Here is a 26,703-nt window from a genome sequence, read left to right as displayed (position 1 = left end):
TGTCTCTCTCCGTATATATATATATATATATATATATATATATATATATATATATATATATATATATATATATATATATATATATATATATATATATATATATATCTTTTATCTTTTCATGCCCTCCTTTCAGCCTTCGTTGCGAGGGGTTGGGGGGAGAATCTTCGTCTCCTTAGTTTAAAAGCTTATTTCCCTTTCCTATCTTTAAATACATCCCCTTTCCATCAGAAAAAACCTCTTTTACCAACCTTCCGTTCTTCTACCGTAAGGAATGCGAGGCTTTCTTTTTCACGTAATTCTCGATTTTGCGTATAATCTCTTCGTTTCTTTGGGTGAGGATGAATATAAATATCTACGCCTGCGCGGGTTTCCCTCTTCTTCCCCAGCCATCCTTAATTCTTGATGAAGGGAAAGGAGGCGCTTTCAAATTCCCTTCAGTCGCTGTCCCTTCGTTTCCTCTTCGCGTTCCAGTCCCGAAAAAGGGGCGGACGCATGGGATTCCAGCGCCGTGGCGGAACGCGCTTACGGTCCGCGCAGCATCTAATTACGCGCGGCTGACTTATGGCAATTAGATACACACGGTCCTGCGCAGTAGCTGCTGTTCTTGCTCATATGGGATGTTTAATTTGAGCACGCGGAAGTCGTTTAAGGGGAAGGCAGTAGTTTGGAGTTATAGGGTTCTCTCGACTGTACACACGTGTTCGTTTGGTGCTGTTTTTCATGATATTCTTTCTTCGCATATTTTTAGATCTTGAAACGGCATTAGTCTTTCCATGTTTAATATTGTTTGTTACGGGATAAGAGTATGAATTAAGCCGCGTAGAAAATACAGGAATCACCGTCGCGAGCTGAATGTTTCTGTACAGCGGGCGTACGTGTATTAAGCAGCAGAAGTTGCCCGATCGCCATTGCCCAGTTTGACGTCATTTGGCATGGAACTTTAGGGAACGCAGCGTTGGGTCTCCATTGTCAGGAACGTCGATAACTGGTTCGCACCAGAAAACCAGGTAGTCAGACGTTGAGGACATAACTTTTTTCTTCTTTACTGCTAGAGTCCTTCCGATGAGTCAATTTCTTGCACACTTTTCAGGAGGCACGTGAGACAGAAATTGAGCTCTCCGCCCTACCGTCGTTGTGGAATTTGTACTGTCTTGCGGGGCCAAGAAAGCTCGCTTACGTTTAATGTTCGCACTCGCCTGTAAACACATAATTATAATTTAGCGAAAAAAGCACTTGGACGCCTGTTTGCTATACGCGCACCGGGAAAAGGTGGTAAACGATGCGCATCCGTATAATTGGCGAGCGTAGGCAGCGCAAGTGACGTCCTGAGGTAACTTCGCTTTGTTTTGTTCGAATAAACGTTGGCTCCCGGTGAGCACCGCTATCGTACACGTCGACCACCTTTCCGTCGGTGGGAGAGAGAGCACCTCCTCTCTGGACAGGCACGCGTTGCAGCTTCTGCGGTGCTTTTGCGGAGGGCGTGATTACGACAGTTCACGTGGCGTTGCCGAGGCGCCCAGGGAGCTCTCGTACAGTTTTCGTGCTTTCACGCCAATCGCTCACTTGGTGCGGTAAGCTCAGTTAACGCCTAAAGCTCGAATTATACGAGACGATTTCAGCATCAAACTACTGTTGTCGTGGAAAGTTTCTTGATTACTCCCCTACTTTTATTTTTTTTCGCATTGTTCATAGGTAGCGTCGGTCATAGCGCGCTTTTGGAAGTTTGGTGACTCGTCGGTGAGCAACTAATGGTTCCCGGCGAGAGCGCTTGTTTCCGTGTTTTCCAGCTCTAGAGGAACGTTTGCTTTAAAGGGATGAATATATCGGCAGGTGTATACCACTGTTATTCATCTTTTGGCCGATGCGGGATATGCGCCACAGATTTTGTCAGGTCATGATGATGATCAACAGCTGCTTCTCTCTCGCGCGTCGACCGCTTTTTTTCCGCAAAAACAATCTATTTTTCGATTGCACACCATTGCAGTTGGCTGTGCTTTATTAATTCCTTAGCATTAGCAGTGTCAGAGTGGGGAAAATATATATTTATAGTACAGCTGACAGTGGGTCTGCTCAGGACCACGATCAGCAGCACGCATGTCGACTGCGCTACTGAACAATATTTTGCGATGTGATGAACGCGGTTTAAATCATACATCCGAGGCCTCACAGAGAGGTGCGACGTAATTCTAACGCGTTTCTCTCTCATTTATACCGCTTAATTGGCGCTGAATTTTGTTCTCTGTCTTTATGCGCTGCTCGACTCGTTTACCACTCAATTTACGACCCGGAATGGAGCCGGCAGTTGACGCCTCAGGCGCCGTCGTGCGTGTTTAATTAAACCGGCGCAGACCGGTGAAGAGGGGAGCGTGGATCGCGCCGTTACGCAACCCGACGTTCGCCCGCAGTCGTCCATTGTGCGTCCGCAGCATTGTCGTCGAGCGTTGCGTTGGAGCACTGGTTTTGCGCTGCTCGGCGGTGGCGCTCAGCCGGAGCCCTGGTTTGGGGGGAACCGGCGCGTGCTGCATTGCGATGAGAGGGCAACACGCGCAGCGATGACAGGCCTATCGATCTTGCGCCCGATGTGTCCCGCGAATGCGCCTGCCTGTCAAGGTGCACAGCGAGCAGCGGTGAATGGCTGGATTGCGCGCGCTATTAGTCCGTTGCCGTTTTGTTGGACGAGATTTTTCTCGCTTCCGTGCTTTACTGCACTGAGGAGATTGGCTGCAATTTCGTGAGTATCCTGTGTCGGCTAGTTAGCTAATGGAGTTAGCTCCAGTCGAGCAGAATATGAAAAGGAAACGAAACGTGTCTTCCATTAATGAATTCTTGCGTGTATTTTTTTTTTTACATGTGCCAGTATTGCTTAGTGTGTAACAGCATGTTATGCTAAAGAGAATAAAGAAAGAGAAAGAGCGAAAAAGGGAGAGAGAATTAGCGCACCTGAACAACGTATTTTTCGAAAGGAAGGTGCTTCAATTTGGCACGTTTGCAATGATCTTTTGGACGTAATATCTGAGCATGAACAAATGGTGGTCACCGTTGCTCAGCATACAGGGTGTCCCAGGTAACTTCAGCCAGTTTAAAGATATTCCGATGCACTCCAAGACGACGCGACCAAGTGCATGTTGCTGACAGTTGTTTGGAGTAAGTCACACTATTTTTTGTATTTTGCCTAAGTGCATAATTATTCAAGATTAATTAACCAACTTCTGAAGCAATAAAGTTGAGCAAAGAAATTCGAATTTAAAATTTGTAGAGAGATTTGCAACAGTTTCGACCTTTCTGTCTATTAAATATTGTGTTCTTTTTTTGCGCTTACTGCAGACGACCATGAAAAAAAATAAACACGTTATATGCGCGCTTGCGCGCCGTGATTGCAGTGGTCCAAACGTTCCGCGTACAAACGAACATAGCATTTAGTTGGGCGTGCTGCCGCTTAAAAGGCCGCAGGGCAGCGACCCAGGCGTTGGCCTTGCGATTTACGCCAGCCACCGTTATCGCTTGCGTACAGGCAGCCATAATAGCATTTATCCGGGTGTGCTGAAGCTTAAAAGGCGACAGGGCAACCGTTATCGCTTGCGCTGCGATAACGGTTGCCCTGTCGCCTTTTAAGCTTCAGCACACCCGGATAAATGCTATTATGGCTGCCTGTACGCGGAACGTTTGGGAGCACTGCAATCGGGGCGCGCAAGCCCGCATGTAACGTGGTATTTTTTTTTTTATTTGCGGGCATCTGCACTAAGCGGAAAAAAACTAATACTTAATAGATAGAAAGGTCGAAACTGTTTATCGGACGTCTTGCAAATCACTCTACAAATTTCTAATTGGATTTTTTGCTCAACTTCATTGCTTCAGAAGTTGGTTAATTAATCTTGACTAATCATTCAATTAAGGCAAATACAAAATATAGTGTGACTTACTTCATACAATAGTCAGCAACATGCATTTGGTCGCGTCGTCTTGGAGTGCGTCTGCATATTTTTAAGCTCTGGCTAAAGTTAGCTGCGACACCCTGTGTTTATCCATGTGATGCAATAGAGACTTTCGTTTTCCTTGATGAGTTTACTTTCACATTGTCACGCGTCGTTACGCTGTCTTTTAATTTGTGCATTTATTGTGAAGGTGCTGCTTAGGTAGCTGAGTGATTGTACGTGAAGATTGTTCTTGCCTTCTTGTTGCTTGTTGCTGCATGCTCTTAGCTCGAATCGCGAAGTGGCCCCCGTCTGCATGTTCCTCAATCTTTACTTACTATCTAATCAGTTCGATCAGTTGGTGGTTATAGACTGAAAGTATTGCATTAGACTGCCGGTGTGCTCTCAACATTCCATGACTGCTCTTTTGGGATGTTGCCTCGATGAACAGTAATTAGTACAAAAGCAAATGCCTCCCCTTTCTCCCCTGTGGTGCTTGCAGATGCAGTTCTCTCTTTTGAGCAGTTTGTTTTTCTTGTGAACTTTCGCTCTGCACAGCCTCCCATTCAAAAGAATCGGTAGAGCGGAGAGGTCACGGCTTGAGATATACTTGCCCTAGCCTGTTACTCTGCGCTATGGGTACTTGAGAAAGGTGGTGTTTGCAGCGTACCATCGGCCACGAAAGCTTGCGGGATACGAGTTCTACAGCAAATGTAAATTTGTGTTGGTTTTGTTCGTAACGCGCTGCGTAATCTGTATTAATAATAATAATAATAATATTTGGGGTTTTACGTGCCAAAACCACTTTCTGATTATGAGGCACGCCGTAGTGGAGGACTCCGGAAATTTTGACCACCTGGGGTTCTTTAACGTGCACCTAAATCTAAGCACACGGGTGTTTTCGCATTTCGCCCTCATCGAAATGCGGCCGCCGTGGCCGGGATAATCTGTATTAATGGGACACCAACGGGCCCAACTAGCAACATTAATGAATGTTCCCTCAGTTGAGGCACGACGCTCCTAATTTAGTAGACCACTGTGCGTAGGTCGTCTTTGCGACCTGCGCACACTGGAACATTGAATTCGAGACTACATGCTCAGGCATTCCGGGAATTTGGGTTTTCTTGCAAATCCCATGTCTCGCAAACTTTTGTTGCCTACTGCACTTGGTCACATAAAGCAGTAATGTTGTCTTAGGTAAGTGAGACCACTTTGACCGACGTTCGTCTTTTCTTCCCGACAGAAATATCTGCTGGAACATGAGCAGCAAGGAGCCTCGCTGAAGAAGCTTCAGACTGCCGTGGACTACCAGACGGCCAAGTCGGAAGACATGGCTGACAAGGACCTCCGTTCTAGGGGTGAGTGCGTGCGGCGTTTTGTTCATCTATTTACAGGGATGACGCAGCGTCAGAGCGAACACCTAGTCGGCACTCTAGCAATCGTTATGGCTAAGGTCCAACATCGGACTTCGCTCGCCTAGGGTACAGTGGCGAAAGCTGATACCGTGGGCAGAAAGTTAAAGCATTGAATGGTTTTTCCGCGTTAACACGCTTGTGTACATGTGCAGACGGAGCAATTTGTGCTAAACGTACGCGCGCTAGGGCGTAACGTAGACTCTGAGTAAACCTTCCTGTCGTTTTTTTTTCCTTTCCATTTTTCGCCCCTTTCCCTCTATCCTCATCGTCACTTATCTTGTGCCTGTTTCTTGCCCTCTTTCCAAAGCAGAACAGTTGGCTAGAGGAATGTACCCGAGGCCGCGACCTCTTTGCCCTTCCTACCTTTAGACTTCTGTCTCTCTCTCACTCCATCTTGCTCTAGGAAGAAAAAAAAAATCATCCAGGACCAGAAACTAGCTAATGATCATGCATTAAAACTTGCGACGATGCACAGTCCTATAAAGAGCTTTTATTATTAAGAAGCGTTCAAAATATCTTTTGCCGGCTTTTGCGTCGTTCTTACTGTCGAAAAATGAATCTCACACAAGAAAGAACGCGAGAAATTAGTATACTATATATAACTTGCGAAAAAAAGTAAGAAGAAATACGTCAGAAAAGCCGTTCAGTAACCGGTGAAGTTGTTGGTTGTGGCAGTGAAGACTGAAAGTAGCGGCGCCACATACTACGTCGAATACGGTGCACACGTTCTTTTTTTTTTTTTTTCGTTGCCATAGCCCACCACAATGCCTGACTTTCTCTTTCCTTCTGTCTTTCTTTTTGGAAGGAAGAGGGAAAACCCTATTTCAACAAAATAACATTCGCGGCTACTTTAGTGAGCGGTCTAGAACGTTATAGCGAAAATTTACAACTTTATCAAAGCCGTAACAATTTCGCGAATATACTTTAACATGAAATGCCAGGAAGTTTAATTAATTGTTGAATGTTGATGGGCCGTAAAATCGGCCAAATAAAGAAGGCTGGCGATTCATGCAAAAATGATATTCTGTTCGCTCGTTCGGCACTGTATTTATGAGAGAAAAACAGAAACGAAACTATCAGAAGAACTACTTCTTTCTGCCGCCTTTGTGCTGGCACAAATGCTTTCACCATGAAGTGACTGAAGGTAATGGCGGTCATTTATTGTGCATTCGCCCAAGTCGCACGACACTCTGAAGCACGCGCAGTGCTTTGATTGTAGTCCGAAGCTTTGACCACACTGAACTGTATAAAGTAGCAGCTCTTGAATGGTAGGCATATTTCCCCAGAAACCGTTCTCGGTGATTGTTTCTCTCTTTTTTCACCAACCTTGACGTTCGCTTTTAGATTTATGAATGTCAGCTTGCGTCGCAAGTTGCGAGTTGGGGGGGAATTTAAATTCTGCTCCGTCTTTCATGCAATGACATAAAGACCGGAAAGGTTGCTTTTCAATTTCTAGCATTTTGTTGTGAGCCGCGCTAACTCTGGCATATACAATGCCAGCAGTGTAATTAGGCTAAAGGGAAACTGTAGGAAACAAAAGTCAAGGGCACTTGGGTATCCCTACGTGGATGAGTACGAAAGCATTGCGACATCTTCCCGATGACGACTCGTTTTACAAAACGTAATGGTATTATTTTCACGTTGCCTTGTATCATTTGTCGTATCACGTGCCTCGGCCTCGTTCGCGTACTCGCGTGGACGCCCAAAGGAGCCAGGCGCGGCTACTGACTGAGAATTCGAAGGTTCATCCAACGGAGCCCACGACAGAACTCGCCGAAACCACCGCACCGACTGGCAGAGCGGCGACGCTCGGCGTTATATATAAACCGACCACCGGCGCGGTGTGACTCTGTGTGACCGCGGGATGTTTTGTGCCATCTCCGTCGAAGGTTTGTCCATGTGAGCGCTCTACAGAGCTCGGCGAAATTACCGCACCGACTGGCAATGGGCCAGTGCCGTCAGAGCTTTCGTAGAAGGAGGGGAAATATGGCAACGCTGGCATGTCGAGCGGCATCGGAGCCAGCGGTGGAAGACGACGGCGAACGCGCGAGCTGCGGCACGAGCACTTCTCTGTGACCACGTGAATTGTGCATTTCCGGCCCCGCTGCCGGATTTTCCGCTTCGTGAGCCATGTAATGCTTTCGCATAAAAAAAAAAAAAGAAGAAGAGAAAGTCCGCCTTCGTTCTACACTACGAAAGTAGATGTCTAGCGAAGCTGGTGCGGACGTTAGACAAGCACTACCACCCCAACTGACGTTAGACGAAGTCGCAGAAGCACCGCCGCCAAAAGCGACCTACGTCACGCGCTCACGCACGTATTTGGAAGTGCAACATGTGCATCATCATTCTTCTATTCATCATTCAAAAGTAAATTGGATCAGAAAATGCGTGAAGTACGACTTGCACACAAGCTGCAGACATGATAGATTTGGATTGTAATACAAATACACGAGATAACATAATTCTGTTACACGGAAACTGAAAGGCAAAGCCTTCTTCCAGCTTTCGTTCGAGGTCCATTCTCATCCTTGTAGACTCTCCGCCTGGCGCAAGTGCGTTATTAAACTAATTGAATTTCTCAAAGCAAACTCTGTCACAAATTCGTAAACTAGGACTTACAATTAACCTGATGACGTGATAATTATATCGGATTGTAATTCGAATGTACGAGAAAACAAAATTCTATTACGCGGAAACTCAAATGGAAACCCCTTTTCCAGCTGCCGTATTTTGGGTGAGCATGCTGCGCAATATCCCTACCATCTAGAGGCCAACAGCTTCGATTTAAAACAGCTTTGTTTATGTGCGCTTGTCATCGCCTAGCCCGGCGTTGCGGACGCAACATAGAAGAAAAATAAATAATGGTGAGGCTTAAATTGGCAGTGCCTGGTAATTGCTTGCTGGACTGACATCTCGGATAGCCTAAATAGGCAGAGTGGGTGAAAAAATAAACTTTAGTTGGGAAAGGCTAGCGAAAGCATAACGCTGTTCTGACCAAGATAAATTGGCCGATTAGCGCTGTCAGGTTCTTTTTTTTTTTTTCTTTTCTTCGCGTGGCTTAAGTGCGCGGGTGTCACCGATGGATGTGCAACGTGCGTGGAAGTACGACTTTTCTTTTCGTCACCGTTCTACGACGCAGAAGCTGGAATTCCAAATTCCTTTTTTTTTTCTTTTTACCGCTCGCGTCGTGTTTCCTTCGTTTGTGTGCTGACTCGGCACGTGTCGAGTACCGGAAAGGGACGCACGTCCGCGCTTTTTCGAATGTGACCCCGTAACTTATCCGTTCTCCGAGGCGCTTTGTGCCAATTTAGCCGAGCGCGTCGGAATTCGCTAGCTGAGAAAAGAAGGAATCGGAGTGTTTTACTCATGACATGGTGAGGTAGAGAGAGAGAGAGAGAGCAAAAGAAAGGGGATACTGATATTATGACATGGTACGAACTTGCACTCGCATTCTATCTACTGTCGACAGGTGATAGAAGCTACGTTTATGCAAACGTGATAAAGTTCGGCCGAGTCGGCTTGTCGGACCGAAAACTGCCGTCCTGCCGATGTAAACGCTAGCAGGTCGGACTGAATGATCTCCTAGGCGAGTTCGGTCAACCCGCCTACAAAGTGGGCCGAGGTTGACTCAACGAATCAACTTGGCAAAATACGTTGGGTCGGGTTTGTCGGGCTCGACTTCCAAATCGGCCTGCTCGCGTTCATTTCTTTTAACGGAACTAGCGTCAACAAGTATTCGTGTTAGAGGGGCAGCCTGTGCAGTATCGGAAGCTCTGCTCAGAAATTCCTGCGTTAGCATCAAGGGCAATAAGTATACGAACCTCCTGCTCCGCGAACAACCCCAGAAAAATGTTTGTTTCCCCCGTGGCGCGAAACATTGACGCGAGAGCCGCGCAGTAAGCCTTGCACGCATTCGTGTGGCCTTGCTTCGTGTAAATATTCGCATATGCTCGAGAACAACGAGAAAATTGAGATAAAAACTTTATTCAGTGACGACTCTACAGTCTTCTTCGTTGGCGGTCCACTCCGAGTGCAAATCGGCGAAAGTGCGACTAAAGGCAGCTGTCAGGCCAGCAGACCAACGATTCTTCCACCAAGGACTAACTGCCTCGGCGTTGGTTTTTATTTAAGCTGCAGAGCGTGCCGGTGAGACTTGTCACATCAGCGAGCGCGCAAGAAGCCAAACCTAGGCATTGTGTTCTGCAGGCGCAATATTTGCCTTTGCGTAGTATCGGGGGAGTAGCCGAGATGGGGGGTATTAGTATCTCCGAGTCGCAATCGGTGGACCCGTAATAGTTCGAATCTCCGAGGGGCGCTCACACTTCTTGTTTTCATTTTTTTTGCATTAAAGTACTTGCGAAGTACAGAACAAGATTAGTAAGGAAAACTGACGAGCTCCGTTTTTATTCCCCTGTTCTGTTTCTTCTACGCTTTCGATGGCTTCATTGTGTGTTTGGTTGACATGGTTGTAACTCGCGAAGCGCATCGGAATTCCTGCGCCGGACACCGGCGATCGCAGCGGACGTCAAAACGACTGAGGTATTGAGCCCATAATAGATGTCACTGTAAAACTACAGCAAGCGAGATTATCATTATGGACCATGAGGTCTATATGAAGAACGTCTAGCCGATTACTTAATTCCCGATATTGGTTCTGATTTATTACATATGGAATCACTTCCACTTATATCGACCTCAATTCAGAGAGGCAGCACGGTGAAATTCTATGGCGGGTAAATGTTCAGAACAGCGTGCCATTTCACTTCTGCTTGATGCCGAGACATCTCCCTCCAACTCTGTAAAGTTATCTCCTAAGCATATTTTTGAACCTGTAAGCGTATTTACCTTCTTAAGAGTTCACAAAGTAACTGTACCTTGCAAAGTTAATTTTTTTATTATGTTGTACTACAGTGCCCCATAGCTTTAAACTCTCATTTCTTTCTTTTATATTATCTTGTACTCTATCGATTTCTGCGATAGCGGTGGTAGGTAAGAAGAGGTGACCGCGAAGGCATTCCCTTCTTTTCTCGTCGTACTTGTCTTTTGCCATCATGAACAGTAGCAAGGCTGTGGTACGTAGTTCATGCGTTTCCGGCTTTTTACAGGGAAGCTGGTTACGACTAGGTTCTGGCGGATCTCGTCTCCTTGAGCATAGACCAACAATTTTTCATACGTGGGACGATCCCGAAGATAGTGCAATGCCGGGCCGACCCGCGGCGGAGGTGAAGCAGGCGTTAAGCACTCCTCATGCGTGGGCCGATTCCGAAGATAGTGTCATATCGGGCCGGCCCTGCGGCGCAGGTGCAGTTCGCCATTAAAGGGCCCAAATTCACAGCTTCGCTAGGATTCCTTCTTCACTGAGTGGAAGGGCGCTGAATTATTATTATTTTTTTTTTTTTTGCATTACTCGACTACCACAAGTTAGGGGGAAATATAGTTACCTGTATATAAAAATAATTTGGCGTGTCGCAGGTGGTAAAGAGAATTTTCGTTAATACGGGCCAGTAATCCAACAATTTCTCGACAACTTTCATTACGTACACATCCTATCTCAGGTCTTTTCTATGCTGTAGAAGATGCGTGCGGTTACTGCAGTTATTGTTGCCGTTATACAATGCCTGTGTTGGGCTTGTGTTTCCTTAATCACTGCTTGGTTCTCCTGTCAGTGGAAAGCACTTCTGTTTGCTTTGATCGCTACGCAAAGCCGGGTTGGCGGCCCTTACTACTCGAAAAGGGGTCCTTCAAATCCACGATTTTTGTGTCCCCATCCTGGAGAGTATGGTGCCACTTATCGGTCGCCGTTTGTACTAATAGAAGTACGACATACTTCATAATTGTTTGTTTGTTCGTATTATATTCCATTCTCACTTTTTGCTACCTCCTTCTTTTCCCTCCTTCATTCTGTCACAATCTCTCTTTTTCTCCCTCTCTCTTTCTCTCTCTTTTTACTGTATGCGTGCGCAAGCATACCACAGAGCTTAGTGCAGCACGTGGACGTTACGCCCTGTTTAGTCTTAGGGCAGCTGGCACTAGATAGTATTTGCGGATGGTCGAAGGCTATCCGGCGTTAATTTACCCAGATGTGCAGAGTGCTACGGTGTAGTGAAGCGCGACGTCGAACTTCGCAACTCGAAAACTTTTGCCAGTGCGGAAATATCACGTGGAGTTACCGTAGCGCATCCGATGGCGCACGTCGGAGGCGTTGAAAACTTTTGTTTCATGCTAGTATTTAGTGCCGTGCGATTTCGTATGCGAGCAGGCGTTCTCTTCCTTCGTCCGAGGACCGTGCACTTACTACTCCGTGTTCATTACTACCTAGCACTCTGTGCTCATTAATAAGCGAGCAGGATATATTCACGAGCGTGCCAGCGCGGCGCTCGGCCGGTGAACAAGAGTAGCACTCACATCGTATCGACGCAGACGGCTGGCTGAACGGCCTGAGCGAACCTGAGAAAAATTAGCGAACCTTTGAGATGTTCGTTAATGTGGAGTAGGAGGCTGTGCGCCTTTTCGTGCGCGCTGGACGGGGTAGGGATGTGACGCCGAACAATCCTGCATTGCCGGACTGATTGCTCGTCGAGCAGTTGTCGCCAAACTATTTTTCTTTCTCCCCGAAAACACAGAAACGCGATCATTTTATTTTTCAGTGATCTTTTTCTCATTTTCTTCCGCGAATTCTTTTGTTTTGCTAGCTAGTTCGCCCATCGTGAGTGCCGCTTATTTAATGATCATCGCCACTATTACATTTCCTAAATTTCGGCACCATTCAAGATTTTCCCCGTTTCTGATTATTTACCGCCTAGTCATGATCCATGTTTTAATACCACTCAGTGAAAGACCAGACGAAGACGCTCCATTGAAACTAGCTTTGTCCCGGCTTACTTTTCTTCCCCATATGTTTTCCTTTTGAAATGATGAAACATATGTGCGAATTCGGCGCCGGTTTTCTTTGTCTTATACCCTGAAACCCTGATACTTAATTCTGATGGTATCGTACAACTTAACATATGCATATAACATACTGTTTATACTTTACATACTGCATATACATTCTTTTTTTTTCTTTGCACGCACCTTCACATGGCGGGTACGTGTTTCTGTTGGAAGTCCGCTTTGTTCGTTAGTGACACTTCGCCACTCAACTTCGGCACTCGCCTGCTCCAGCCGGCTGTCTTCGATGCTTGTATAGTTTACTATTATAGCCTCGGTTTTCTCGCAGCACACGCGCGCTTCGCCGCCTTTGAAGCGAGCGTTTGTATTCCTTTTTGTTTTATGCTTTTCTTTCGGAAATTTTCTTGCTCTTTGCCAACTTTTTCGCCTCACTCAGGTTGAGACTGGGCCCTAACGTGTTCTTGGGCTCTGCCGAAAACCTGAGATCTCGGCTTTCTTGTTTTTCTTGCCGCGCCTCGTCTCGCTTCCCGCGCTCCTTTCTCCCCTCTCCCCGAGCGCTATCGAATTCTCGCTCGAGCTGCTTCCATCTCGTACATACTGCCTGCCGCTTGTTTGCTCTTGCCCTCCTGACGCGTTGCCTGTCCGTTCCTCGGCCCGGCCCCCTTGCTTTGCTGGCCTTGTTTGTGTGTTGATCGATCCTCCACTTTCTTGTCCCGGTTTCGTTACTTTTTTCTTTTTTTGCTTCCCACCGCACCTGAGCGTGAGGTAGACGGCCGCGACGCAATTAACGAGAGCCTGCGCCGGTCGTAAAGAAAATGGCGACCAGGCACGCGTCGTTAGCGCCGGGTAACTGCGAGGTTATGAAGAGCGGCAAAAGAGCGAACGGCTTTCCCAACAGCCTCGGCGCTTTCACTCACTTCGGTGCCTGTTTTCGTGACTGACTTCGGCGCTGCGTTGTTTCCTTTATTGTTCTTGTTTTTTCCCCCCTATCTCTTTCTTCCGGTAGCTGAGGCGCAGACAAGCTCTGCAGGAGTAATTGCTCAGCTTCTGACGAGAGCCCGTGAGCGCATAATTGAGAGACAGAAGGCAGACACACGAAAAGAGGGGAAGTAAAGTACCACCGGCGGGGACTGTCCTAATTATTTGCCTGCATATAGTTTGTCGAGAAGGTGATAGGCGCGTTCGCTAGCGGCAGGTAAGGGATGGTGCCGTATGCGCTGCCATTGTGCGCGAGCTTCCGTATCTGTAAAGTTAAAGACTGCAGCTAAGCAACGGCATGTAATGGTGCATCAGGTAACTCTTGCAACTGCGGCGGATTGCGATCGATTCTCGCTGCTTTGATGTCAAGTGTGAACTCGAAGTGGCGTGTGAAGGAAAGGGAAAGGGCACATGGAAAGTAAAAGTTAACTGGAGGCAGTTGTCGCTGGCTATACTACTGCGGGAGGATGTAAGATGACGGGAAAAGGAAGGACACCAAGGACGTATGTGCGCAATCCAACTGTAGCGCGCGGCGTTCTTAAGGTCTGTCGTGTATAGGCGCGCACAGACCTCAAAGACTCGTGCAGCGCACAGATGTTGCCCCCTTGCTGGGAGTATTTTGGGAGCAGTGACCTTCTGTTCTGATAGCGCGCCATGGTTCTTTCTCTCAAGCACTTTACACGTCAGTTGCCTGTCGGTACCGTAGCGTGGGAAAACACTGAGAAGCTGCGTGATGGTCTCAGCAGCTGCAGCTGCATGATTTAAACATGTACGAGACGCTTCTTGATTGGAAATAACGCGACACACACACACACACACACACACACACACACACACACACACACACACACACACACACACACACACACACACACACACACACACACACACACACACACACACACATATATATATATATATATATATATATATATATATATTAGTAGTAGTGGCTGGAAGACATAATAATTGTGATTATAGCTCATGTGACGCCGGAAGGAGCATTAGAAGTTTCATGGGCCTCATGATGCTGCGGATCCTAAATGGTGGTATTTGCCTTATGGCGGAATATTCCGCCGCTGCAACACGTTCATCATTCAGTGCAGTCGTCCAGTCCTTCTGTGTTCTTATGTATCAGGGTGTTTCGGTATCGCAATAAGTTGCATGTATTTATTTTTGACACTTAATGATAGTAAAAACACCCAGCTTGAAGTCGCTGTAATCAGCCGTGAGCTGATGGCTTTTTTTTTTCTATGTGGAAGCACCTGCTAGGTATGAAAGGAAGGGAGAAGGCAGGGATGTTATTCAGGATAGCGTCTCGTTGGCTACCGTACTCTGGCGTAAGGGAACAAAAGAGCACAAAGGCGAGAAAGGAAGGACAAAAAGTCGCAGTTTCGCCCGAAAGGTGAAGCATCGATTGCGATAGCAAATTACTAGAACGCTATACGTTGTAAGGAAAGGAGTTTTACCGGCCGTATAAACATTCGCTTACTAACTAAATTAACAAGCATGATACTACGCGCGCACAAAGCAAACATGAGCGCATCTCACTCGATGACCGTGAAAATTGGCTGTCAAAACGCTGGAGCGAGGAAGCGCGGCAGCAGCAGCGAGTGAAATGACCGTTCTGCTGCCTCTTGCCTCTAGTTTCAACGTGAACTAAGCGGTCAAAAACACAGCGCGAAGCCGTCAGCACTGGCACTCCGTCCTCATCGCAGATCGCTTTTGATATGGCCCGCGGCCGCACCATACGCTGCAGCCGCGGAGTAGAACCGCCCCCCCCCCTTCCCCCGGTTCCTCGCGCGCGGAAGACGGAGCGCTTCCTGCCGCTTTGCTCCCTTTCGCGCGCGACTTTGAGCCGCCATCGTCGGCTCACCCTTGTACGATTTCACTCGAACATACAGCATGCAGCGCGCGGCGACGACGTTATCGCCCGTGGACTTTATAGAGAACATCATAGCGATGGCAGAAATCCGTCTGGAGTGTCCATGTACTTACTATCGCAATAAAACGCGGTGAATGCACTCTAGCAGAATTTATGATGTCATGTGGGGTTGACATGTGAAATTGAAGGTGGCGTCGCTAGCTGTCTTAATTTTCCTGCGTATTTTCTGGCTTACCAGGCCACCGCTCGCGCTAAGCCGGACCTTTTGGTACGTCAAAAATATAAATAGCCGGTGGATAAGAACTTCATATTGCTCACAGTAATGTCCATTTTATAATTTCGTGATTTGCCGAATTATTTCCATCTTTTGGGCTCTTTCTTCCAGCGGGTGCTCCCCCAACCGCGCCCTGTCTTTGCTGGCTGCCCCTCGCTTTCGTTGTACGCATGCGTGTTTTCTCGCACGCGTTATAAGCGCGATGGTTTGCGACCAGCGAGAGTGGAATCTGCGACGCAGTGTTTCACTGCCGCCGGGTCTCCAGAAGGGTGTGATTTCGCACCCTCACATTAAGGAGGGTAGGGGAGGGGGGGCGCAGCGCGCTGAAATCTCTGCGCTCGAATTCGAGGGGCGGTGTCCGAGGCACCGCTGACGGCTTCTGCGCCGGCGTTGCAACCCAAAACTGGATCATCGCTTACCCTGGGAAAAATAAAGAACAGTGAGAGAGAAAAAGAAAAAAAAATCTGCTTCGCAAGCAAAATGATCAAAAAGGAAAAAAAAAGAATTGGACGCAAAAAGGCACGATGTAGCTTAACGACGCTCCGCAAATAAGAAACAAAAAACAGAAATAAGCGAACTCGCAGCTTTTTTTTTTTTTTTCAGCGTCTGCCCGCCGCGAATACATCTCGGAAGCGTTCGCTTTCTCTGTAAGACAGTGGAAAGTGGCTTTTCAATGCCTGGCCGACCGCGCAAGAAATAAGAAGGTGAGACCCACATCACCAAAAAAGAAGTTGAAGAACAATGATACAATTTTTTTTTGAAAATTGTAAAGGAAAGGCTATGCTTGAAGGATGCCGTACAGTAAACGGAGTTAGGGAAACTCGTGGGGGAGTGGTGGGGAAAGAGCGCGCATCAGGTGGAAATGTTACGTATCGCTGCGCACAGAGGGAAAAGAAAAGTCAATAGCGAATGCGGCCCGTCGTCTCAGTTATACTTACTACGTCCTTATTTCTTTTTTCCTCCTTTTTATTGTTTCAAGCTCACTTTTCTTCTGACGTCGCAGCAGCTCGTGTGGCGGATTTGGGGAACCTTTTCTATCCTCTCTCCTTTTCCTCTTCCCATATCCGTGTATTGTGCCAGCCTTATCCTTCCTCATTTCTTTTTGTGCTCTCTGTCTGTTTTCGCTTTTATTTATATTAGTAAAAAAAGTAGAGGGACTTGGTGTTTCGCAACTCTCCCTTTTGCCCTGCAAGCCTCTCCCCATTTCCCCTTTACTGATGGTTTCGCTTTCGTAGCCGAAAAACTATTGTTCGATACCCGTCGCGCTTATTTTACGTCACTTTATTTCCGCTGAAATGTACGTATTTCGTTTTTGTTTCGTTTTCATTTGGCTTTGCGCTCTCGGGAACGCAGGTGCGTTATGTACACGCCTCGGATGTCCTTTCTTTTTCTTTTTTCGTGGGTTCCTTCGTAATTGTTTGAATTTTTGTTTCTAGCGCTTTTGTTGCCATCGAGTCTGCTGAGCGCGGCTGCCGTTGGTTATTGTTTCCTTCGGCTTTGCCCTAAGATTGAAAAGTTCGCTTTTTTGTCTGTCGTCGCCGTCGACGCGCAGAGGACTTGGCGCGTGCGTATGCACGAGCCCCCTCCTTCTCTCCCCTTTTATTCGCACCGTGCCCGAGGAAGAATGAAACAAAATGGGCGAAAGTTCTTTTTCCGCCCCACTTCGGGCGCGCGTCTTCCAAGGAGACGTTATATAGGAGCGTTGAAAAGCCGCAGATGGATTTAAAACTGCTTCCCCTTTCTTCGCTCCTGCTGGCGCGCCCATTTTCTAAAAACCGTTCTTCCTCTAGCTTCTGTTTTCTTCTTTCTTTGACGCACGCAGTTCCGTGCGCAGTTCGATGAATGTTTTTCCTTTGGCCCCCGTTTCATGCTGCACAGCGATGTTTTGCTTTGGTTCCTTTCCTGAGCGCTCGGGGACATTCAGTTAGAGCACAACGGGTAGACGAGTGGTGGTATTATTGGTTGTGAGGGAGAGGGGGTGAGGAGGGAGAGATATTTTCACGGCATAAGGATTGTGCTGACGAAGAGGTCGGCACTACGTTGCCGAAGGGAATAGGTTTAATGGATGGGAAATTAGGCTTAAGGCAAGGCCCGCACGTGGCCTGGCGGCAACTTAAATCTTGTCTTTTAATGCCCCGCTTATTTTTGTCCATTTTGCCGGATTTCAGTTCGGATGTGGGGAGAGCGTTTCTTGTTTTAGGTGATCCTTCTTACCTAGCTTTGTTTTCACTAGTTCGATCTCTTTTTATCAGCATCGTTACGAGCCACGTTGGAACATTGTCTTACCAGCCGCGGGGGCTTAGAACACCCATAACACCCTACTACACCCTCGCCGCTAACACACTCTCGGGAGTTACCTCACCCACCCGCCTTACCCTCTCTCCCCTTTAAAAGAACCGTACCTATATATCCTATGCCGAGGAAAGCATATGTCGCCTTGAAAAAGGGAAGCCACCTTGTAGAAAAGTTGGCTCCTGCTCTCACCTTGTTCTCGTGTTGCTCATCGTTTTGGGCAGTTCGGGACCCACTCCGATGCCGCCGATTCAAATACGTGTAAAACGCAGAAACGCTTTTCTTAAATAGCCACTGGGCCGATTTTAATGAAATTTCTTACATCTGAGCGAGAAAGTTTAATTATAGTGACTGTCGGAAAGGGAATGTTAATTTAGGGCCCGAATTTTAACAGGAACTTGCCAAAATCGGTATGTTTGAGAAAAGTATAAGCACGAAGGTTACAAATTCGTAACTCTGCATTCAGAACAGATATCGCAGTTGTGTAAACTACATCTGTTAGGCTATCTAAAGTGGACAAATGTGATATATTAATGTTTATCTTACGTGAATTTGTTACTTTGTTTACAATGGTATTGCAAAAGTCCTAGTCACATATTAGTGCTCAATTGTGAGCCATGTATAATGCACTAATTTTGACCACTTTAGATGTACTATTGGATGCAATTTACAGAATTGTGACACCGTATTATGCTTTCTTTTATAAGCATTCATGGTGTAATAAAGCATGCGCCCCTCACGCACAAAGTTGATGCAAAATACAGAGCAGTGTTGTCAATTCAGCTCTTTTTTAGCTAAATTTAGCAGTTTTCTGCACTGCGTAGCGGGAAAAACTTGTTGTCTTGCGGGCGGCGTTTTCTTTTGTCTTTTTGCGGTTTTCATGTAATCTTGGCTTCCGTTTTGGCAGTACAAAACAGATTTTTTTTTTTTTACAATGATTCATGCTTCATGTGTCGCAGACATGTACCTTTGGAAGTAAAAGATAATTGACCCTGTTTTTAACCAGCTGAATGTAATAAATCTAAGTTAAGGCACAAAATGTCCACTGAGATTGCAGATGCCATCCTTACTGTACGGGCTGGTAAGTCTCCGAAGAAACGATAAATGCTGCTTCAGTTACACGTTGTCCGAGCATGTTGTTCGCAATATCGGCGCGGTGGAAGCCTACGGGTTCAGCGATGGCAGCGGTTTTAGACCCATCCACTCCAGCGATCAAATTCACACGGAGGACGCGCGACCAGACCAATATGAAAAAGAGGACATATGCAGTAATTTTAATCACTGCTCGGTAGTTCAACCTAGCTGTTTTCAGGCCAGTGATTGTTTAGTTCAGGAAGGCATCTTTCTTATAGTTTTGTTTCGTAAGACGTTTCCGCACTTCACAGTGGCGCACAAATCATTATTATTATTGAATTTAGAGATATTATTTTATTATAGACAAAAAACAAAAGCTTTTTAATGCAGTGTAATTGGTTTCAACATTGTTTAACGCAGACGCAATAAAGCATAATTTGAACAGGGGTTCTGATTGTTCTCTGCATTTAGCAGGTTTTTAACGGACTTGTGGTGCTCGCATTGTGGGTTTTAGAGCTTTATTGAGTTTCGACTAGCGGCTTCATTTATTTCTAGTTGGCAACCCTGGTGCTGGGTTGTGGCGCTATGCCGTGCACGGCCATGAGTTGAGTCGAGAGAGATATATTTATTATGAGAGAAAAGCTGAGACGTCGACCTGAGTCAATGTTCTGACCTGCTACTTGGCGTTGGGGGAAGAGGAAAGGGTGTAGAAAGATAGAATAGAGAAGGCGTTGATTGTGAGGATGAAGGTGGTGGTGAAAAACTTGCACGGTCCAAGACTCCTTAAAAAAAGTCTTAAGTCCATGGTAGTCCGCTCTCATGCAAAAATTTGTTGAGAGCCTTCAGACTATCAGGCTATCGACAAGAATCAGGCGAAGGTCCCAATAGAATCTTCTCAGTCGATGATGCAATGACAAATTTCGACAAGATTTCTGTCAGCGATTTTCTCTGTGCAACAAATCGCGGGCAGATGCACAAGAGGTGTTCTGTCGTCTCAGGGATACAGCATTCCTCACAATTCAGACTGTCAGCCCGGCCTTTTCTATTTTCCCTTTATCTTTGCCCCACTTTAACGTATGGCAGCCCGGCCTTGCCAGCTATATCTATATGGTGCGGGCTGAAGCTTTTATTTTTATTAATTTACATGCTTCAAAAAAAGAAAAATTCAACCCTCTCGGGCACGGGAGAGGCCCCCTTTTTTTCTTTCTTTTCTTTCTTTCTTTCTTTTTTTGACCCCACTTGTCAGCCTGGCCGATGAGATGCAGGTAGCGCCGGGTGAAGGCCACACCTACTCGTAATCTGTGAAGCAAGCTTGCATCGCACCTTTTTATGGTGGGTCTCTCTCTCCCTGTCATCTTTGTTTTCTCCTTTCGCATTCCCCAGGTGTAAGGTAGCCAACCGGGCGTTATTTTGGCTAACCTCCCTGCCTTCTGCTTTTCTCTTTCCCTCCCTTCATGGTGGGTGATATCCACATTTTCATATCTGGGTCGAGTTCGTGAAAGCGGCGATGACGATGACGTGGCGAATCCCAATAACTGCGGTATTACCGCGCAGAAGTCTGTACACTTGGGAATTAGTATCTGATTGCTAAGGGTTGGGTTGACATGTGACAAAAAGTCTGTGATGGCTGTTATCTGTCTTAGTTATAGCGTCGCATTAATGCCAGAAAGAGTTTCGCAGTAAATATATTGCAGATCATTCTGTGCGCGGTTGGTACAGCGCACCGTATTTCATGAGCTTAGCACCACGTTCGCGTTGCCGTCATCGCTGTATTCACAGTATGCGTGATTTACGTTGGTCGGATTTCAGCTTAGGTGGCTTAAGCCCCAACGTGCTATCCTACTAGCTAGCAGGGCTTGTGGCGTAGGAGCCATCGTTCCTCTTCCGTTAGCCTTGCGGGCGTCGCCGATGGCTTATTGAAGTTTTAACTTACCGTTAGACGGATGGCTCGGAGGCGCGATCTAATTATAAAGATCTCTGTCCTGAACGAGCGTGCCCTTTTCCACGTTTCTTACTTTATTATTTTTTTTTCTTCAACAGACGATGCCTGTTCGATTGCTGGTCGCTATTTGTGGCCTCATTAAAATTTGATCGGAATGCGATAATGCTCATCTACAGGGATAGCCAAGTGCACGGTAAAGAATTTCAAGTTACCAAATAAATAAATAAATTATCTATTAAAATTATGGAGTTTTACGTGCCAAAACCACTTTTTGATTATGAGGCACGCCGTAGTGGAGGACTCTGGAAATTCCGACCCCCTAGGGTTCTTTAACACGCACCTAAATCTTAGTACACGGGTGTTTTGGCATTTTGTCCGCATCGAAATGCGGCCGCCGTGGCCGGGATTCGATCCTGCGACCTAGTGCTCAGCAGCGCAACACGACAGCCACTGAGCAGTCACGGCGGGTTGTCTGTCTGTCTGTAGGTCTGCCTGTCTGTCCGTCTGTCAACGCGCACGCATGCGCGTGCACTGACTTGGGTGCTTTGAATGCAACATGCTACTCCTGCGATGTTTTGCCTTGATTTACTGTTTAAACATACTGTTGGCTACACTTCAGTAGGCAAGGCGGGAATTGTATTCAAGACGAATTCACTGAGCGTAGAAAAATACTCGACCTCATTTGTCTGCCATCGCAATGTATTTACAGCAAGAAAACTGTAACAGCTGTGAACTGGAACAGGGTAACGACGTAACAGAAAAATTTTGAACATTGAAACTGTAAACTACAACACTAAGACAAGTCGCTGTGGCAGAACGTCGCCCCTGACGGTGATACAGTGCAAACACCATATAGTCCCGGCTAGAACTTTATAATCTATAAAACGTGGTTTCAAAATTTCTTTTTTAGGGTTCCTCCGTGACGCTAGACAAAATTGTGTCTGCGGTTTTATAACCGAAAGTATAGGTTGACACAGAAGCTTGCATGCCCGAGGAACGTTTTCCAGACACGGTGCGTGTGCGCAGTGATGACAGAGCAAGGTTATTCGGACGTGCGCCAGAGGTGACGGGAGATTCCGTAACATGACAGAGCACAGTCGCGAAAGGCTTCAGCTTGAAACGAAAAGATGAGACAGGTGCGAGGCGTCGACGCGGGCATCGCGTGCGAGGACGTGGCGGCCCCGGCTTTCGTGCTCGCTCGTGGCGGCCGTTCCCTGTGGCAGCAACGGTGTAGCGTCGAGAAAGAGCCTCAGATATGAATGAGCTGCAGCTTCTGTAAAACGACGAAAGCGCATTCGTGGTGCGCCGACGCTTAGCCAAGGAACAGCTGCGGTGCTCGCTGGCTGGCAATGTAGAGCTATTACAGTTACTGAACGGGCTCAACGAGGCGATGCAGTGGTACTGCATGTGCGGGAATTCCGGGATAGACTTTTATTGCGTTAGAATTATAAGCGTCAAAGTGGAAAAAAGGTGTATTTTTGTGAAGTGTGGGAAGGCGGTGACTTGACATATATATATATATATATATATATATACATGGCAACTGTGAAAACGGTCAACTCCGGGCCGCCATCAGTTGCACTTCGCTCCTCGTCGGAGAGGCAGGACGTGTTTCGAGCGAGCTCCTGAACAACACTTTGCAATGTACTGAACGCGGTTTTAATCATGGATCCCGACGACGTAACGCTTACGCATTGCTGTGGCATTTGTTGTTGTTGTTATCCTGAGTAGCTGTGGCACATACCCACAGTGGGAGATTGGCCATCAATCGGGGGATTAAATTAGGTGTATAAAAACAAGGGAGTTAACAATTTGAACGTTGTAGCTTAAAAGTAAACCTTTTGTGTGTGCAGAAAAAAATAATCAGAAGAAAACCGTGTATATAAAAAAAAATCTAATAATAGATAGGAAATAAAGCTTTGGTGGGGAGGGAGAACGGTCAGTCTAATATAGTAATTGATTGGTTTCAGTTAGGTAATTTTGGATTGCCGAGCAAATATTTCTGTGACTGAACCCAATAATGGAGACTCCAAAAGATAGGATCACAGACACCGATAAATTTAGGCCTACATTGCACAACGGGATTTCGAGTAGTCGTTTTCTTATAATAGAAAAACGCCTGCAAGACAACGAGGAATTGTCTATTGTCTCCGCATTACCACTAAATTTCCTCTGAATTTTCATCTTTCTTCATTGCGACTTCCTCCTCCTCGCCTTCTCTCAATGCAGGACAGCAATGCGGAAGCGGGCCTGTTTAACCTCGCAGCCTTTCCTATCTTCTCTCTCTCTCTCCGTATATGACCGGCAGCGAGTGCTGTACATGTGACTCAGCTGCACCGTGCGCGTGACGTCGGGAAATCTGGGCGGCCTGGATCCCGCGTGCGCGCCCTGCTCATTGCTCTGCCCTCGGCTTCTACTGCGCCTCGAGCTGGCTGCCACCTCCGGCGCAGCTGGGGCGGCGCTCATTCTGTCTTCTGCCGGCGCGCTTCATTCTCCAGCCTCCGTCTGTTCCCGCCTCGGCGTCTTCATAGAGTCTCTTGCCGCTCGGTGCTCGCAGTTTTCCCCGAGCGCCATCACTCCCTGCCGTTGGCCCCGCGCTTATTTACTTTCCAGTGCGCGAGCTCTCTAGGTGAGCGTGCTCGCCTGTCGAGTTTCTTTGTGTCGTGCCCTGATCGCGGCGCTCTCTAGTCATTTTCGCTCCGTATTTTGGGAGCCCTGCGCGCTTTCGTGCGCGGCGCGTGGGTTTCCTTCCGTGGGCGTTTTTTTTTATATATACTTTCTTTTTTACCTTATCGGCTCTCTTTACATCTGACTTGTGCTGCCGTTGCGTTAGTCACCTTTTCACTCTTTCAGAACTTCTTTCTTTTTTTCACGTTTCTTTTTTTTTTTTTTTGTCTTCTTTACGCCTCGCGCTCTGCTTATTGAGACGTACTTTCGTGTTTCCGTGTGTTTCGCTTGTTCTTGCCTGAAGTCGTGGTCGAGAGCGTCTTTTCGCTTTCTTTTCCCGCCGCGCGCATTCAGACCATCTTTTGCGCGGTACCGTCTTCGCCAGGGAGCAGTCTTTCTCCACTTCCGCTTCATTTGTATTTCGCAGTGACGAGGCGCGCCTGTTTAGGACAGGCGCTCGTTTTTTCATGGGTTGCCAGTACTTTCCTAATCTTTCTTTTCATTCGCGTTCTCGTGCTCGCCTAACTTTCGAGATAAGCCTGCAATGCGGGTTTTTTGGTTTACCATCGAACAAACGCGAAAGCGGGCGGCAGGAATCTCCTTCTGTGGGCTTACTTGCGTTGACAACGTGACATCGATGCGCGTTCGGCAGCAGAAAACGCTTTTAACCCGAAATCTTACGGCTCAAGAATAGACCATGCCGTTGTGACACGCATTAGCGAGACCGCTAACATGAACCTGCGCGTTTCGTTTTGTCGTTTTGTACACTCGCGTTTCACTTCTGCGTGGCCCTTTCCTTCAATTCAGGCCTGTAACATTTAATTCTTTAGGCACATGTCTTTCGTATGAAAAAAAAGGATCTGTTAGAAAAGCTAAGTAGATTGACGTGGTGACGCGCTTGCAAGATGATAGCAGCGGGCAAACAAAGGTAGCGCTATACACAGAAAATAAGTAAATAGTGCTTGACAAGCACTTATAGCCAACTGTAAAACGTGTTCTAAACGAACACGCAATAATGCGACAATGCTGTGCTTTATTGTACAAAACAAAGCTCCGCACTGTCAAAATGCAGACAAAATTATAATTTCCCTAGGGTGGTTGCTTGGGCTAGTTGGTAATTCATGGTAAAATAAAAACGACATACAGCGAGCGCAACGTGCAGCGCAGTGTTTGTCGTCTCTCGCAGTCCTTGTCCTTCGTGCTGTACGTCGTTTATACATACATACATACATACATACATACATACATACATACATACATATATATATATATATATATATATATATATATATATATATATATATATATATATATATATATATATATATATATATATATATATATATATATATATTCCCGTTCGCGGTATTTGTGTTCACCATGAGATCACCTTCACGTTAATGAAGACACGGTCACACTGAGTGTCCATATATCTTTTCTTGCACTTGCACTTGCCGTACGGTATATCCTGTGCTTGAAACATGCAATTACAACTCGCGCAAACCGCTATGTCTTCCATTACGATAGTTTGTTCTCTTTGGACGCTTAACTTGGTTCGTGTCGCAGCATTATTCGTCGTTCCCATACTGCCAACAGAAGGAGTGGCTGTGCCCTGTAACCTCTGTGCTGAAATTGCCACCACGGTGTCATCCTTCTGTGCCAGCGCTGCCATCTTTTCCTTGTCTCGCTTTTTCCCTTGCTTCTTCAATTCAGGCTCAGAAACAGCCGCACCTTCATTCTCCCTAGACTCATCGTTGTTCCCATTGTTTCCTCTTAACATTTATTCTTCCTTTTTCTCTGAACAGCCATCTGGTCTCTCTTCGTTGGACCGCTATCGCTTATTTGGGGCTTCGTTCTTTTCGCTCCCGTTTTTGTTCTCAGTGAGGGCCGTTCTCCGTTAAAGAGACGCGATTCTTGCTTCTTCTTCAACAGTTGCGGCGGGCGGCTTTACCTTGTCCTCGCCGAATTTAGTGCTGCAATAATTCACTGGCTCCTCACGTGCTGTCTCCTTTTCCGCACTGCTTTCGAAAAGCGTGTTGCGCGCTTTTCCTGCCCGCATTCGCTTACGCGTATTTATTTGTCGTTTCCTTTCTTTCTTTCTTTTTTCTTCTTTTTCGCTTTGCGTGATCGCTCTTAACTTTTCTCTCTACGTCACTGCATAACTGAACCTACACGATAGCACCGCTGGCATTCCGCTTTCTTCGTCATTGTTAGCCTATCTAATGTGTGCTGCAGAACGAAGCCCTTTCCCATGGATCTTCAGTTAAACATGTGTTGTGCCACGCTCTTTTCCTAATGTCGTTTCTGATCTTGCGCCGTCTTCGATTCCGTTTTCTATCTCTTACACTGACTCTCGGCAAATTTTTCTTCCTTGCTGTTGAATATGGACTACTATGGTGCACTGACTCTCGGCAAGCTTTTACTTTTTTGCTGTTGGATGGACTACTATGGTGCACTGACTCTCGGCAAGCTTTTGCTTCTTTGCTGTTGGATTGGACTACTATGGTGCACTGACTCGCGGCAAATTTTTCTTCCTTGCTGTTGAATATGGACTACTATGGTGCACTGACTCGCGGCAAATTTTTCTTCCTTGCTGTTGAATATGGACTACTATGGTGCACTGACTCTCGGCAAGCTTTTGCTTCTTTGCTGTTGGATTGGACTACTATGGTGCACTGACTCGCGGCAAATTTTTCTTCCTTGCTGTTGAATATGGACTACTATGGTGCACTGACTCGCGGCAAATTTTTCTTCCTTGCTGTTGGATTGGACTACTATGGTGCACTGACTCTCGGCAAATTTTTCTTCCTTGCTGTTGAATATGGACTACTATGGTGCACTGACTCTCGGCAAGCTTTTGCTTCTTTGCTGTTGGATTGGACTACTATGGTGCACTGACTCGCGGCAAATTTTTCTTCCTTGCTGTTGAATATGGACTACTATGGTGCACTGACTCTCGGCAAGCTTTTACTTTTTTGCTGTTGGATGGACTACTATGGTGCACTGACTCTCGGCAAGCTTTTGCTTCTTTGCTGTTGGATTGGACTACTATGGTGCACTGACTCGCGGCAAATTTTTCTTCCTTGCTGTTGAATATGGACTACTATGGTGCACTGACTCTCGGCAAGCTTTTACTTTTTTGCTGTTGGATGGACTACTATGGTGCACTGACTCTCGGCAAGCTTTTGCTTCTTTGCTGTTGGATTGGACTACTATGGTGCACTGACTCGCGGCAAATTTTTCTTCCTTGCTGTTGAATATGGACTACTATGGTGCACTGACTCGCGGCAAATTTTTCTTCCTTGCTGTTTAATATGGACTACTATGGTGCACTGACTCTCGGCAAGCTTTTACTTTTTTGCTGTTGGATGGAC

General features: G+C 46.6%; 1 protein-coding gene across 10 annotated transcripts in view; it reads left to right on the top strand.

Annotated features, from left to right (window-relative positions):
* The window catches only part of Dys (Dystrophin), a 532,460-nt gene that overhangs the window by 347,676 nt on the left and 158,081 nt on the right, over nucleotides 1-26,703 (top strand). For all 10 annotated transcript variants that reach the window (XM_075696880.1, XM_075696878.1, XM_075696876.1 and 7 more), the window contains one exon: nucleotides 5,155-5,269. In XM_075696880.1, the coding sequence (XP_075552995.1) occupies nucleotides 5,155-5,269 (115 nt within the window). The remainder of the gene's footprint in view (nucleotides 1-5,154; nucleotides 5,270-26,703) is intronic.

Source organism: Dermacentor variabilis, chromosome 6 (assembly GCF_050947875.1).
Source record: "Dermacentor variabilis isolate Ectoservices chromosome 6, ASM5094787v1, whole genome shotgun sequence".
Classification (NCBI taxonomy): Eukaryota; Metazoa; Arthropoda; class Arachnida; order Ixodida; family Ixodidae; genus Dermacentor; species Dermacentor variabilis.
Note: the sequence above shows the minus strand (reverse complement) of the source record. Positions and strands in the feature narration are given on the sequence as shown.